A 16,183-nucleotide genomic window follows, 5' to 3' on the forward strand; every position below is an offset into this window, starting at 1 on the left:
TTATTTATTTATTTGCATTGTGATCATGAGAATTTGGGAGATATAAATACTTTAAAATATATTTTGATGTTTATTTTTTTTATTTTTTTTTTTGTTTTGTTTGGTAGGATAGTAATTTGTTTTGTTTTATTTTATTTTTATTATTCATTTTAGTTATTAAAATCTGGACAAATTAAAGCCATTATAACAAATACTGCCATGATCAACAAAATACAATTTTAATAATTTCAATAATTCAATTTTCAATAATTTAACAAATTTCATTTGTAAGTCGCTTTGGATAAAAGCATCTGCTAAATGACTAAATGTAAATGTAATAATAATTAATTTTAAGCAATGCGATCATGAGAATTTGAAAGGAAAATCAGCTTCGTTAACATTAAAATAATGTTGCCAACCAAAAATGCTGAATATAAATTAAGCAGTGTCAAAAATGCACAGTAGGTTAGTTCGTTAGTTGGTGCGGCAAAATATCCACTGTACGTGAGTCACTGTAAAACCAAGCAGGTTTCTGTTGGTCAACGCAATGAATTCTCATGACCAACATTTTGCACAAAACTCCTGATTGTGTGGATTTTGTCTACGACAATTCCCCAAATAACGGTAAATGTAGCCAAGATGGCGTGTGAAATCTAAACGCTTTACATATTTGAAATAAACTCAGCGATTCTACTTAAACATTTTCACACATCGGTCAAATTGTATTGTTCTCCGACTGCTGTATTTGAGGTGTAAGGTGTCAGATGCTGACTGTACAAGTGTGACGCGGCTGTGTTTAAGGTGTAATGTGTGTGTGTGTGTGTGTTCAGAGCTGCAGTGAGAGGATGGAGGGTTTGGGGCTTCAGGCTGTGGCTCTGAGCGACGGATCCACCGCTTACATACAGCAGACCATCAGTGGTGAGACAATCTCATGGAAATATGCACATAGTATTATTATTATAACTACTGCTGTCACGAGTAATTGCGATTAATCGATTAATCGTCAGAATAATCGACTGATTACTTGATTACCCAAATAAATGTTAGTGACAGTGGTGGTGTAAGAGATCTGATGGTGTTGTGATGTTCAGATGGGAGTCTAATGGAGGGAAACACGGTTCAGCTGGAGGACGGGACCACGGCGTTCATTCAGCACGTCAGCGTCCAGCAGAAAGGTGTGTGTGACACCGCTGAGCAAGTGTGATACCAAAGTCAAGGGAAGTCAGTTCACTCGGCGGCCATATTTGCAATGCCTCCAAACAAGACCAAGTCCTATCTTAATGAATGGGGGAATCCTGAAATCTCAAAAACTGTCCTATGAACTCACAATTAAATTATACGTTTCAAATCAGCAACAAAATCTGAAATGAACTGCCACATGTGGCGTCTTTGACAACAATACTCTATAAGAATGACATCCAAAGGCACAACAAAACACTTTTTCTTTTATTCCATGGGTTTTACCCGTTTCTCTCCACGTGTTTCCAGTGTTTTTATGCCACCATAATGCGCACGCAGCTGCAAGTGACGTAACTGTGACGTCTACTCCAAATTGGTCTATACTTTGTATTATATCATCTTTGCATCAAATTACAAAAATACTAGTTAAGGCTAATGCGAGGGTGTTTCTAACGCAGCGTCTGTGGGAGGAATGGTAAATCTGACATTGTTTTCTCATCTGACTGCCGTTATCAGTCTCTCAATTTATTTCCTTCGACTGAAAGTCATGAAAACACTGTCAGGGAGTCTTTCTTTTGCTATTTGAGCGAATGGGAATGCAAAAAATATATATATTTGTGGAACACCATTATTTGCCCAAAAAAATTAATTAATTTTAATTAATAAAAAGATAAGTAATGTTTAACAATAATTCATTTTATGCATTCATTTGATGAAAAAAAAATGTAAATACACAACAAAGAACGTCTGAGGAAAAAACATTTCATAAGGCTATTGTAAGAATAAATTAAACTTGTTTGTATGCATTCTAAAACATAGAATTTGGTAACAAAACGTAGGGTGGGGAAAAAAAAACATTTCATAGGGCCCTAAACATGTAATAATAAATAAAAACTTGTAATTGATGTTTAAAGTTTTTAACTAATTAGACATGCTTTTTGATAAATAAAACTTAATTAAAAAATAAAAAATGGAATCCAGAAAATTGAAAATGTAGAATCTGGAAAAAAATTATATTTGGTGATACTCAGTCGTGTGTGTTTAGAGTCGCTGGCGTTTGAGGACGGTCAGGCGGTGCAGTTGGAGGACGGGACCACGGCCTTCATTCATCACACACCTAAAGGTGCCCATACGCTAACACTTTTACATGCACCGAGTCCCTGAGCGCGCTTGACTTCTGACCTCTGTGTGTGACAGACGGCTTCGACCCCGGTGCCGTGGAGGCCGTTGAGCTGGAGGACGGCAGCACGGCGTACATCCACCACCAGACGGGCGGCGCTGTGGAGCTAAACGCCGAGGCCATCGCCACGCTGGAGAGCTATGCTAGCAAGGTCCGACTACACATGCTACACGGTAGCCTTGATTTTTAGGGTTGGGTATCAAAAACTGGTTTTCAAGATCCGGGTATCGATAAGACGTGTGCATTTTGATTATGCTCAACGATTCCTGCGTTCGCATTTTTAATGTGATTTAAAAAGATTTAAGTGCGGGAACGGAAGTAAATTGCACGATCCCAGCCTTTTGCGCAATTTCCACTGCAGAAAATGTTGTTATGGCTCTATTATTTGCGAAAATGTGGACGGAATCATGGAATCCAGTCATAAAAGTTTAATTTAAATTTTAACACGGAATTTCACGCAATTTGCCAAAGTTTGGATTCATTAATCAAAAGTACGTCATTACACTTCCATTAAATCGCTATATAGACTAGTAAATCTGTGAATGTTAAGCTGCAAGAAAAGCATTTTAGATATGAATCGCTGATGTTCTGCGTGTCTCTGTGTGAATGAATGGCGCAGACGCACGGTTTTGTTTACTTCACACAAATTGAAATGCGCATTGCTCGCGGTGTCTGTAGTCTCACTGAATAAGTATATAAATACACGAACAGCATCCCCAGAACTACACTAATAGTCAATCCCTGAGCGTTTTACCCTTTCATTTGAGTAAAACTGCTGTCATATGTGTGCCCGTCAAAATAAAAGTTTGGTTTAACTTGAAGAAATTGTGGCAGAAATGTATTAATATCATTCAGTAGAATGTAAGTAATACAGCTGGGCCACTACTACTTTATTTTTTAAGGAATCATCACACAATATTTCTTCTATGTTTTAATTTGACTACAAAATCCCATTTATTGGCCAAAAAAATAACATTTGTTTCATTTTCATGTTTTGTGCTTTCATTCGATAACCAGAAAAATGTAAATAAACAACACAGAATTTCATAATGCTGTTGTAAGGATAAATAAAAATAAAAATAGTTTTATGCATTCAGATAATTAGTCATGCAACAACCATAAGGTGTGAAAAAATAAAGCTTTTAAGGGGCCTTTTAATGTGTTTTTTTTTTTAACTCTAAAGATTTTTTATGTTTTTGTTATATTATGTTTGATTTGATGTGGCTCAGCTGACGGGGTCAGAGGTCGAGGTCGATGAAAACATGGAGAACACAAACGGAGCGGAGCAGACCAGCATACAGGTGTGATAGACAGACAAATTATTAATTCCACTTATTTCTGTTTATTTAAATCACAAATAGATCATTTATTGATTTTATTTATTTAAATTATTAATTGATTTTATTTATATCTTTATTCGTTAAGATAAATAATTTATTTATTTTATTAATTTGTTAAGATACAGACAGATAAATAGATAATTTATTGATTTTATTTATGTTTATTATTTAAAACGATTATTGATTTTGCTTTAGTTTGATAACTGAATTTATATACCAATGTTTATTTATATAGATAATTGATTGATTTTGATAGATAGTCAGGTAGATTGCTAATTTTACAATAACAATACCGCTTTGTTTATATAGATAGTTTATTTCTTTATTTAAATGTAAATACTTTCATTTGTTTATTTATTTAAATAGATGCATTGTGAGTATATAATTGTCTGTATAACGTGTGGTGTTTGTCAGCTGATGTTTGAGGGGAAGGTCTGGAGCTCTGGTAAAGTCCAGCCGGTTGGAGAGAAGAGTTTCCGCTGTGGACACACGGGCTGCGGCCGATATTACACCACAGCACACCATCTGAAGGTACAGAGCTTCCCACAATGCACTGGGCCAGAGCAGGCCTCAAGAGTCTCTCAGCTGTGTGTACTGCTGAGGTCAAAAGTTTACACCCCCATTTCAGAATCTGCTAAATGTGAATTATTTTGCCAAAATAAGAGGGATCATACAAAATGCATGTTATTGTTTATTTGATACTGACCTGAGTAAGACATAAAATGTCTACATATAGTCCACAAGAGAAAATAATAGTTGAATTTATAAAAATGACCCCGTTCAAAAGTTTTCTTAATTCTGATTCTTAATACCATGTTGTTATATAAATGATCCACAGCTGTGTTTTTTTGTTTTGTGATAGTTGTTCATGAGTCCCTTGTTTGTCCTGAACAGTTAAACTGCCTTCTGTTCTTCAGAAAAATCCTTCAGCTCCCACTAATTCTTTGGTTTACCAGCATTTTTCTGTATTTGAACCCTTTCCAGCAGTGACTGTATGATTTTGAGATCCTTCTTTTCACACTGAGGACAGCTGAGGGACTCTATTACAGAAGGTTTAAACATTCACTGATGCTCCAGAAGAAGAAACCATGCATTACGAAATGGGTGTGAAAACTTTTGAACAGAATGAAGATGTGTGCATTTTTCTTATTTTGCCTAAATATCATATTTTTTTTATTAAATGCTGCCCTTCAGATGCTACAGAAGATAGTTTCATGTTTCCCAAAAGACAAAATAAGTTAAATTTACCCTGATCTTCAAATTCCAAAAGTTTTCACACCCCGGCTCTTAATGCATGGTTTTTCCTTCTGGAGCATCAGTGAGTGTTTGAAACCTTCTGTAATAGCTGCATGTGAGTCCCTCAGTTGTCCTCAGTGTGAAAAGATGCATCTCAAAATCATACAGTCATTGTTGGAAAGGGTTCAAATACACAAAACTCTGCAGGAGCTGAAGGATAAATTTTGACCTCAACTGTGTGTGTGTTTCGCAGGTGCATGAGCGCTCACACACGGGTGACCGTCCATACCGATGCGAGGTGCCATCCTGTGCTAAAGCTTTCGCCACTGGGTATGGTCTCAAGAGCCATCTGCGCACGCACACGGGCGAGAAACCCTACAAATGCCCAGAGGACATGTGCTACAAAGCCTTCAAAACCTCTGGAGACCTGCAGAAACACGTGCGCACGCACACCGGTACGAACGCACCACCGAACTGAGTGTAAACGCATAAATTTCCAGTGATATCGTTATCTTGATTGCACAGATACTATTTAAACTGAACTGAGCTTAATGATGTCATCACTGTATTCAATGATGAACTGCCTTTAACTGAAAATAGAGTGTTTACTATTGTCATTTTGCATTATTGACACACTATTTTCCTATTTAATACTGTAAAGCTGCTTTGACACAATCTGCATTGTTAAAAGCGCTATCTATATATATATATATATACATATATATATACATATGTGTGTGTGTGTGTGTGTGTGTATATATATATATATATATATATATATATAGATATATTAAATCAGCGACCTAACTGTCTTTCTCTTGCAGGCGAGAAGCCGTTTAAGTGTCCGTTCGAGGGCTGCGGACGCTCCTTCACCACCTCCAACATTCGTAAGGTTCATACGCGAACGCACACGGGCGAGCGGCCATACTTGTGCCCGGAGCCATCCTGCGGAAGAGCCTTCGCCAGCGCAACCAACTACAAGAACCACATGAGGATACACACCGGTAACACAGCGCTCACATGTACCACTGTGCTAATAATTCTAATAGGAATCTGCACGATTGGGAATTTTGCGCAAACTGTTGACAGTGAGCCTTTTATTGCAAGAAAAATTTCGCTAATGCGAACACAACTTAAGTGTTAAGGTCCGATCACACCAAAAATAACTATATCAATGATGAAAAAGTTTTAAAAATCGTTCTAATTCTTTGATAATAGTGAACTTCACACCACAACTATAACAATACAAAGGAACAACATCATGGGAATAGCTTTCAGAACTATTAACCTTTTTTTACATTTTATATTTTCAAGTTTTGGTAATTTTATGTGCTTGTGTAATTTTTTTTAGTTTTTTTCTAGTAAACATTTCTGTTTACTAGATTCAATTTATATTCACTTTTAAATTTAGCAGTTTTAGTATTTCAATTTAAACATATTTTTCTTAGTTGCGATTTTTCCAGCTGATGTACGACTTTAAAAAGTTCAAGCATTTAAAGCGCCAGGCAACAAAACTGCAACACGCTTATAATAAACAATGTTATGGTGTGGACGTTACCATTAGTTATCGCTATAGTTATCGGTCTTTAGTGTCTGTTTCATCGTTCTGTTTGCTGTCTCAGGTGAGAAGCCGTATCTGTGTACGGTTCCCGGCTGTGGGAAGAGTTTCACGGAGTACTCCAGTCTTTATAAGCATCACGTGGTCCACACGCACTGTAAGCCGTACACCTGTAGCCATTGCGGGAAGACCTACAGACAGACATCCACGCTAGCTATGCACAAGCGCACCGCGCACGGAGACTTCGACACCGTGGAGGACGCCGGTATGTCTTTGTCTAATTTCTCTTGACTTGCTTTCACTTTCACCGAATTTCGAAGGCACTTACGAACAATTTTACCCACAGACGCAGAGGTTTTCGAGGCGAATTCGAACGAATGTGATTCCAAAGTCACCATGGAAACCGACGACGACATCAGCTCACACCTGCAGGTGCTCGGCACGGCCGTCACCATGGTGACCCAGGACGGAACCACCGGTGGGCAGCAGGTCACCATGGTTACAGATGGCAAAGAGCTGCAGCCGGTGAGTATTATGGGATGGACGGTGTCGCGAGGTCATCAGAGCTCAAATCGCTAACTGTGTTCGTTCCTGCAGGTTGCCATAGTAACGTCAAATGGCATCATGACTGAAGTGAATGCGTCGCCGTACCAGCAGGTGGCGCTGCTAGCAACAGAAAACGGCACACAGATCGCAGTACAGGTACGAAACACGACTAAATGCTCTAATTAAAATACCACACGCTAAATGTACATCAGTGGTGATGGGATAGTCCATGTATTTTCAAAGTATGTTTGTGTTACATATGTGTTAACATTTTAGCTAAAATAATTACCTTATACTTATCATTATTACTTCACATGGCAGTTTTGGCCTCGTATTGATCGCTTTTGTGTTGTCAACACGTTTTAAAAACTTTAACATTTTATCGTAAATAGTACGCCATATTGGCACACTATACAGTGAGAATATCTCGTTGAACTGTTTGTGTGTATTGGTTGTGTACATACAGTTAGAAGATCAGCAGACGTTAGAGGAGGCGATCACCATGGCAACAGCAGCGATTCAGCACAGCGGACTGACCTCAGATCAGTGACAGCTCGATGTCACGTTCAGACGCCTCAGAGAGAGAACGAATACTTTTTTTTTTTTTACGTTTAGCGTGTATGAGAAAGAGTTTCTGCAGTCATAAAGGTTCTTTTTTTTTTACCTGCTTTGAGCCTGTAGATATGAAACAAGATGAAAATGTATATTTGTTAATAAATAAGCTTTATCCAGTAATTTTTGTGAAATGTGTTTTTCATTTATTTATACTGACGAAAACCAGAACCTGGAAAAATAACGAATCTGTAGCAATCGAACGGTCGGTTCGCTGATCCAAACAGGGGTATCTGCTTCTCATTAATCGTGTTTTGCAGAGTATCAAAAATTTTTTCCTCCATTTGATAATGGAATTATTTATATCTGTTTTTTTGTTGATTGTATTTTTGAAAAAATAAAAAAAATAAAGCAGGATTACATGCACCATGTCGGTCAACAAAAATAGCACATCCAATTTATTTTCGTTCTCATATTTCATTTTTAGCGGCTTAATGTGAGAAATATTTATAACTGTGTGTCGCTAACATTGAGTTCTAGAAAAACTTTAATAACCCTAAATGCGTTTCTGATGCTTTTTTTCACTGAGGTGGTAAAGTCGTTAGAAAACGCGCGCTGGTTTTTGATTTTGAATCTCCCGCGTCGGGGTTGTCTAAATCAGTGAGAAGAAGAACAACAGCACTGACGTTATTTAACCATGTAATATGGCGGTTCTTAAAACAAACAAAATTGTATTTACTATGATTTACTCGCCTGAGCGCACTTTATCCGCTTCATTTGTCTCTCGTTCATGGCTGCAGCACTGTGATGTGTCCAGCAGAGGTCAGCAGCTTTACTCTCTCTGTGACCGGAGCTCAAAACTACAGTTTGCTCATCATATCATCACTGAACTCTACCGAAAAACTTTACAAATGTGCTTACACTAACAGAACCTCAAAGAATATCACACTTAATTATTTACATAACTAAATGAGGATCTACCACAGAGTTCTAATAATTACGTTAAGACTAAACTAATCCAAACACTTTGTTGTTTTTGTTTTTTTAATTTTAAAATGTTTTGCCGCATTTGAAGTGACAAATATGAGTAAATATTGAGATATATTTAACAGCTTCTTTACTTGTGTCTTTTTTTAAAGATTCTGTTTTTTCCATTACATTTCTGTTATATAGACACAGAATGTGAATTTAGGTTGAATTTGATTGTATTTCCGTGTGTTTTACAGCTGTTCACACACCACACACACACTACACACACTTGTTCATCCGTTTCGGTCCTCGACAACAGTCTCTGATTGGCTGAGCTGCTGTGACGTCAGTGACGACGAGGGGGCAGAGGAAAAAAACAGCGGTTTTTGGGTTTCCTCCTCCAATACTGACTGCGACTCAATACTGACTGGAAACATCAGTGTGTTGTGGTTGTGTGCAGGAGAGGAAGTTAAACTGCGGACACACCCCAGAACTAAGATCATACACACACACCAACCCGTGTGCTGGTGTCAAGTTTTCTTGTGTGAGTTGATGAGGGCGGAGTGTGTTTAGGTGACACAAATAAACTCTTAAATTACTGCTAAGTGTGTGTGTGTGTGTGTGTGTTTTATCTGTAAGCCGCTGTAGCTCGTCAGGGGTTTTGTTGAAGCGCTAAGGGCCTCTAAATCTGTGTGAGTTTAGTCGTTCGGCTCTTATTTTAAGGCCTTTTTTGTGTTTTGAAAAACACAAGCTACAGAACAGGAAATGCTCTGAATTCTGGGCTGATCTCTTCCTGGGCACGAGACCGGTGATCAGATACATGGGCCAACCGAATCAAGAAACTCCACTTTAGAGTCTCAGATGCTGCTTTTTTTAATTTGTTTGGTGATTAGTGTTTTTTTGTTGTTTTTTTTTCTTTAGTAGTTAGTTGTTGAACAATAAAAGTCTATATGGCTATAAATTGAACGTTAATTGAGTGATGTATTTACTTTTACTATTATTTCAGTCTATGTTATTATTGTTTATGTTATTACTTATTAGCGTTAATGTTTATATTTCGCGTTTTTCATTAAATTTTGTTTTTTAAACATTGTTTTTTTTTTCAGTTTTAGAAATTTCAATTGTTTAAATAATAAATAAAATGCAATAATAGATTAAAAACGTTTTTTAAAAAAAATTAATTAAAATAAATTTTGGCTTGGTTAAAATAAGTTGAAATATTAAAGATTATTAAAACTAAAATGGAAATGATAGAAAAAGAAGCTAATAGAAATATACATTAATAATGACAAAGCACAATAAAATAAATACAAAACTAAAATCAGAAGTGAAGCATTGGCAACTAACTTAAAAATAAGTTGAACATAAGTATTAAAAACTTATAGTTAACAGTAACCATAGAGTAGCTCAGATTATAATGTCTGCGCTCATCTTGACTTTTGATTATTTAGTACTTTGTTATTTTAAGTTAAATCTGCAGCACAATTTCAGGGGACAGTCAGCATTAGGGGGGGGAGTCAGCATATTAGAGACACATTAGAGATTATAGGGTCTTTCTCTGGACTTTTTCTTAGTCATTTGTTCTGCATTTGATCTCACTGCTGCGGTTTTTTTTTGGTTTCGTTTCTGGTTTGTTTTGTTGGTTGTTTTTTATTTCTGGCAATATTATCGACTTGATTGCACAGATACTGAGGTGGACGATGGCTTCACTGAATTCAATGATGAGCTGACTTTAACTGGAAAACTGAGTGTTCCTAATGTCCTCTTACATCATTATTATTGCACTTTTTTTCCTGCTTATATACTGTAAGCTGCTCTGACACAATCTCTGTATTGTATATAAGACAGGTGGACTTGACTTGACCAGGAGAAACTATTGAGATCTTGTGTGCTTGTGAAGGGTAACGTGGCCTGACTTGCTGTGTTGAGCCCCAGCTGAGGGATTGTTGGATTGTGATGGGGGTTTGTTTTTGGTTGTTTGAGGGATCGGATTTCGGGGTGGTGGTGTGTTGTCGTGTCGAGCGCGACAGCTGCTGGTTTAGTTTCCCGGGACCTTAAGGACAATGAAGACTCTGTGAGACTTCGGCCAACAGCTGTCAAACCCGTCAACACGACCATAAATACTTTACAACTCTCACAACACTAAATCTGCTCACGCCACTTCAACCTTTCTCAGCATGGTTTGTTTTGTTTCCTCGAATCTTTCCGCAGTGGATCCTGCGGGAGTCTCAATGGCGAATCAACAGGTTGAAAGGAAGGTTTTTAGTAAAAGTTAAAAATTGTACAGTCTATCACAGTGACAGAAATTTGTCTTTGGTTTGGGCTTACAATGTCAAAACAAATATAAAAATAGACAAGTGAAATAGTACTAAAAACTTGAAAACATAGTAGTAAAACTTACTAGTAGTAAAAAAAAAAAAAAAAAAAAAAGTCACATGATAACTTAAAACTTGGGGGGGAAAACAAACTTCATCATAAAATTAAGAACATTTTGAAAAATCTGGAAATTACTACTAAAACTTAGAAACTTAGTATTAAAAAATTAGAAATTTAAGAAAAAGACATAGGACCTTACAAAAACTTAGGGGGGAAAAACAAAAACTTATAAAATTAGTACTAAGACTTAGAAACTTAGATCTAAAACTTAGAAAATGCAGAAAAAAACAAAGGAACTTATTACCAAAACTTAGGGGGGAAAAAATATAAACTTCGTACTAAGAAGATTAAAAAAAAATCAGGAAATTAGGAGCCTACTAAAACTTAGAAAGAAAACTTAGTAAAAAAACTTAGAAAATTTTAGAAAAAAAACATTGGACCTTTAGTACGAAAAACTTAGGGGGGGAATATAAAAACTTAGTACTAAAATGATTGGTATTTAGTTTTATTTTTTTTTAAATCACTTAGTACTACTAACTTAGAAAAAGCTTAGAAACTTAGTACTAAAACTTAAAAAACAAACAAACAATGGAACTTATACCAAAACTTAATACAATTTTGATTTTTTTTTTTTTTTTATCTGAAACTTAGAACTAAAAACTTAGAAACTTAATACTAAATCTTAGAAGTTTTAGAAAAAGAACATAAGAATTTAGAAAATTAAAAAAAAAAAACAGGAACTTTGTATCAAAACATAGGAAACAAAAAACAAAGTACTAAAATTTAGAATATTTAGAAAAATCAGGAACTTAGTACTAAAACGTAGACATTTTAGAAGAAAAAACATAGGAACTTAGTACCATAACCTAGGGAAAAACATATAAACTTAGTACTAAAACTTAGACACTTCCTGGTTAGACTATTTTCCCTATGTTTTAAAAATGTTGTTACACCAGGGATAAAATATAAACACACAAAAATGTCTCAAACTGTGCTTAGATTTCTAATACAAGCTCAAACGCATCTCATCAAATGATCCGAACTGCTCCGCATTAGTCGTATACTTTACTGGATGATGACTAGTGACTCGTTTGGCTCTGTTTTATTTCTCCTGAGGGATTATAGTTGAATCATCTGAGATCTAGCAGACAGTTTCACCCAGTCTGTGTGTGACACCCTTCCTCCTCCACGTCTGAGACTCTTTTGTGATGAGTACACACACACACACACACACACACACACTGTGAATGGCCGTCGTTCACACGCCTGCGGGACGCTGGGGCTTCATGAATGATGTTTGTGAAACTCCAGGAGCATTCAGCTGAACAGGTTTGATTTGCAAATCATCTGTGTGCGACTCTCTGATCCAGAAAACGGTGTGCGAAGGGGGGAATGCCACGGCACACATTCACAAACACACATCCAAACACCCAGCAGACATACATACATATAATTTATCTTTACTTGCAATGTTGCTTTGATTAACTAAATGATTTTTCACTGAGAACAGAAAATGTACACAAAAAATATCATTAGTGAAACACAAGTATTCTAGTCTTTGTTCCTCACTTTCTGCTGTGGTGTTTCCCAGCTTTCATTATAAGGAAGTGACATCATAAAGGTTTTTAAATTTAGCGTATGGTCAAACCAAAGTGAGTTTCTCTCACAGTTTTGTTTTATCAGTATTTCATGACATTTAAATGTTTAATGACCTAATCAAGCTAAAGTTCAGCTTGTGTAAAAAAAAAGATCCTTTTTAGAGAAAAATATTGTCCACAAGATACAAAATTACTGTAAGTAATATGATTAGTTGATATTTACTAGTTAAGTTAACCATCATGAAAACCTTGGTCTGTTTTCTATGTGCATCGCTGTAAACTGTAAGTTATTTCTTTGATGCGCAGCTGTATTTTCAGCATCAGTCTTCAGTGTCACATGATCTTCAGAAATCATTCTAATATGATGATTTGCTGCTCAAGAAACATTTCTGATTATTATCAATGTCTGAAAACAGTGTGTGCTAACACTATTTTTTATGGAAACTGTGAAATACATTTATTTTTCAGGATCACAGATGAATAAAAAAGATCCATCCAAACATGCAAAGTTTCATTGTGTGTGTGTGTGTTTAATGCAGACTAACTCCTGATCAGATTAAACAATCAGTTTTATAATCACTAGCAAAATCATCAGAGACGCCAGCTCACTGTGTGTGTGTTTTCTTTGTCTCGGTCTGGCAAAAGAAGGTCACAGTGTATCAGGGATTAAACAACTAACCAAATGGCCCTAAACCCCCCGCCTTCATACCAACCGCCACCCTACCACGAGATTATGAGATAATATCTCTTCAGATATCATCAGGAAACAGTGTGTTAAAACCCAAGAACTGACCTCAGATCTGCCCAGATACGACGCCAGCCATCACACGGCAAGAAAACCACCAGGAAGCTCAACAGGTTTAACCCCATCATGACATCAAACTGCACCTAAACAGAACAATGAGAACAGCTGAAGAAAATTTGAACTTTAAAAACCCACCTAAATGTGTGCATTGAATCATAACGATATAGTCATTGAGATATAAGTTATATTTACGTTTTTTTTTTTTTTTTAAGATTATTATGGTCACATAGTGATAGAAATTCTGTCCTAGGTTAGGGCTCATAAACAACAAAACTATATATAAAAAACAACAAATAAATAGTACTAATATCAGGGGAAAAAACTAAGAAACTTAGTACTAAAGTTTTAAAAATTTTAAACTTACAGGACTAAAAACTTAGAAAAATTTAGAAACTTAAAATGTAGTTCTAAAACTTAAAAAATGTTTTTAGAAACTAAGGACTGAAACTTAGAAAAACTTAGAAGCAGTATTAAAACTTAGAAAATACTTGAAACTAAAACATAGAAACTTAGTACTAAACTTACATAAAATTTAGAAACTAAGTACTAAACTTAGATACAGTACTAAACTTAAAAAAAACTTGGAACTAAAACGTAGAAACTTGGTACTAAACTTACATAAAACTTAGATAAAACCTAGAAACTTACTACTAAACAGATAAAACTTAGTACTAAACATAGATAAAATTTATAAACTTAGTACTAAACTTAGATGAAACATAGATAAAACCTAGAAACTTAGTACTGAAATTAGATAAAACTTAGAAACTTACTACTGAACAGATAAAACTTGGTACTTAACATAGATAAAACTTAGAAACTCAGTACCAAATAGTACTAAAAACATAGAAAACTAAGAATGGAAACTTAGTAAAACTTAAAAAAAAAAAAAAATTAAGAAATTAGTACTAAAACTTAAGACACTTCCTGGTGAGAGCGGCAGTTTTACTTTAATATTTTACTAGAAATAAAAGCTGCATGCAAAAAATAAAAAAAAACACATAAGCAGATGTTAGATTAAACCGACGGTTTGAATGCTTCTGCAGAATTGAGCCTAGTAATCGCACACAATATTCATCTCCTCTTGAGTTTTTTTCTATCATTAATGGTCTTGAACTATCCTCTGCTATGACTGCCATCAAAAGCCAGAGATTTTAACATGAGCTCAAGTATTTACTGTTTTGTTTTAAAAGTGATACTGCACCAGGGATAAAAGACAAAACACGCACAAATACATTAAAACATATTAGCCAATCACACGGCAAGAATCCCCCGCAGCTGAAGGGTCAGAGGTCACGCAGGAAGCTCAAAAGGTTTGACCCATGAAATCAGACCTGAACAGAAACGAATGACAGCAGCTGAAGCAAATGAGTACACTTGAAACGTCCTGCATGTCTTTGAACATACAATCTCAAATCATTTCTTTGTAAGTAAAGAATCTCCTCTCTCTCCTCTCTATGTGTGTGTCCCTCTCTGCTCCATTGAGCTGACGGTGTGTGTGTGTGTGTGTGTGTTCAAGCGTCAGCAGCGTCTCTGAACAATAGTTTGCATCTCCATTATGTGGGCATCCTCGCGCTCAACAGGCCATGCTGCCCGTGTGTGTGTGTGTCCCTGACATCACACACACACACACACACATCTCGCTCGCTCACAAAAACAGCCTCAGATTAAAACAGGCGATTGTGCTTTTATTACGTCAGGACAGAAACCCTCCCAAATCCTCTGCTGACCGTAATCGCTCACAAACAGAACAAACCACCAGAGGGACACATATAGTGCCAGCCTAAAACTGCACTAAATAGACAGCCTACCCTTTTAGATATCCTAGTGCACAAACCCAAACAATGACACCTCATAAGGGAATGATGTAAAACACTGATATTTTCTGATGAAAAAATACACAGAACATTTATGGACCATTTACAGGAAAGTTTGTTGCTCAGTTGACAACTACTGAGGACTACCTACCCACATCTAACAATGCCTTGGAAAAAACAGTTAATCTAAAAAAACAAAGCATATACATAAACCATACAACCCACATAGGAAATAAACAGTTATGGAATAAGCATGTGGTCCTAAACTCATATTTTAGAAGCAGTCAGTGCAATAAATAAATTAAATCTGTATGCGTAAAGAAATATTCACGATGTAACTACCTTGTTGTTAACGTTAACATTTTCCTAAGTAACTAATTTTAGATAACATTTTTTCTCAGCAACTGTAAACGGATTACAGTTTACATTTATTCTGTTAACTAGTATATTATTAACTAGGTGCTGATAACAATTCAATTACTAATTCCCCTATCTTATATTAGCTTGCACCTAAATTTAATTCAATCCAATACTTTGACGACAACTTGTTGCTCATAATTGATTTCAAAAAGAGTTTGCCGTTATGCATGTTTGCTATAGATGTCACTCACAGCTAAATACTAAGTTATTTAGCTACAGAAAGGTTTCATTCATTCCAATAATTTGACATTTAGCAGCATTTTTGATAAGCAAACAATTAAACTTAGTTGAATTGGGTTAAATTTTAGAGTGATTTATTATTTAAAAAGCACAATTTGGTTGTTTTATACTTTATCTCTTTGTTGTCATAATACAAGCAACAGCAAAACTTTGTTTTTTTGTCTTTAAATGCTTGTTGCATATTTAAATACAGGAAAAACTAGTGTTTAAATAGAATATGATCATGAAATCTATATTATACTGCATACAGTATAAAGTATAGTAAAGCTATTTACAGAGCATACAACATTTTAGATAAATATAATTAGATGCATTTTACATTTTATGATTACAAATACTTGCATGTAGTGCATTTTGGGATTGCATAAAGTTTGCTTACAAAAACATT

General features: G+C 35.7%; 2 protein-coding genes and 1 pseudogene across 2 annotated transcripts in view; 2 read left to right on the forward strand and 1 right to left on the reverse strand.

Moving 5' to 3' along the window:
- The window catches only part of LOC109064427, a 195,802-nt pseudogene that overhangs the window by 132,368 nt on the left and 47,251 nt on the right, over positions 1-16,183 (forward strand).
- LOC109075252 (cryptochrome-1) overlaps positions 1-16,183 on the reverse strand; it is a 198,361-nt gene that overhangs the window by 118,144 nt on the left and 64,034 nt on the right.
- Positions 398-7,729, forward strand: znf76 (zinc finger protein 76). Its single transcript, XM_042749327.1, has 12 exons — positions 398-897; positions 1,071-1,154; positions 2,204-2,281; positions 2,356-2,489; positions 3,568-3,639; positions 4,093-4,209; positions 5,168-5,369; positions 5,739-5,918; positions 6,537-6,737; positions 6,819-6,997; positions 7,070-7,174; positions 7,485-7,729. Exons 1-12 carry the CDS (start codon positions 786-788, stop codon positions 7,566-7,568), a joined length of 1,548 nt encoding a protein of 515 aa, XP_042605261.1. The 5' UTR covers positions 398-785; the 3' UTR covers positions 7,569-7,729.

The sequence above is a fragment of the Cyprinus carpio genome, chromosome B22, assembly GCF_018340385.1.
Source record: "Cyprinus carpio isolate SPL01 chromosome B22, ASM1834038v1, whole genome shotgun sequence".
Classification (NCBI taxonomy): Eukaryota; Metazoa; Chordata; class Actinopteri; order Cypriniformes; family Cyprinidae; genus Cyprinus; species Cyprinus carpio.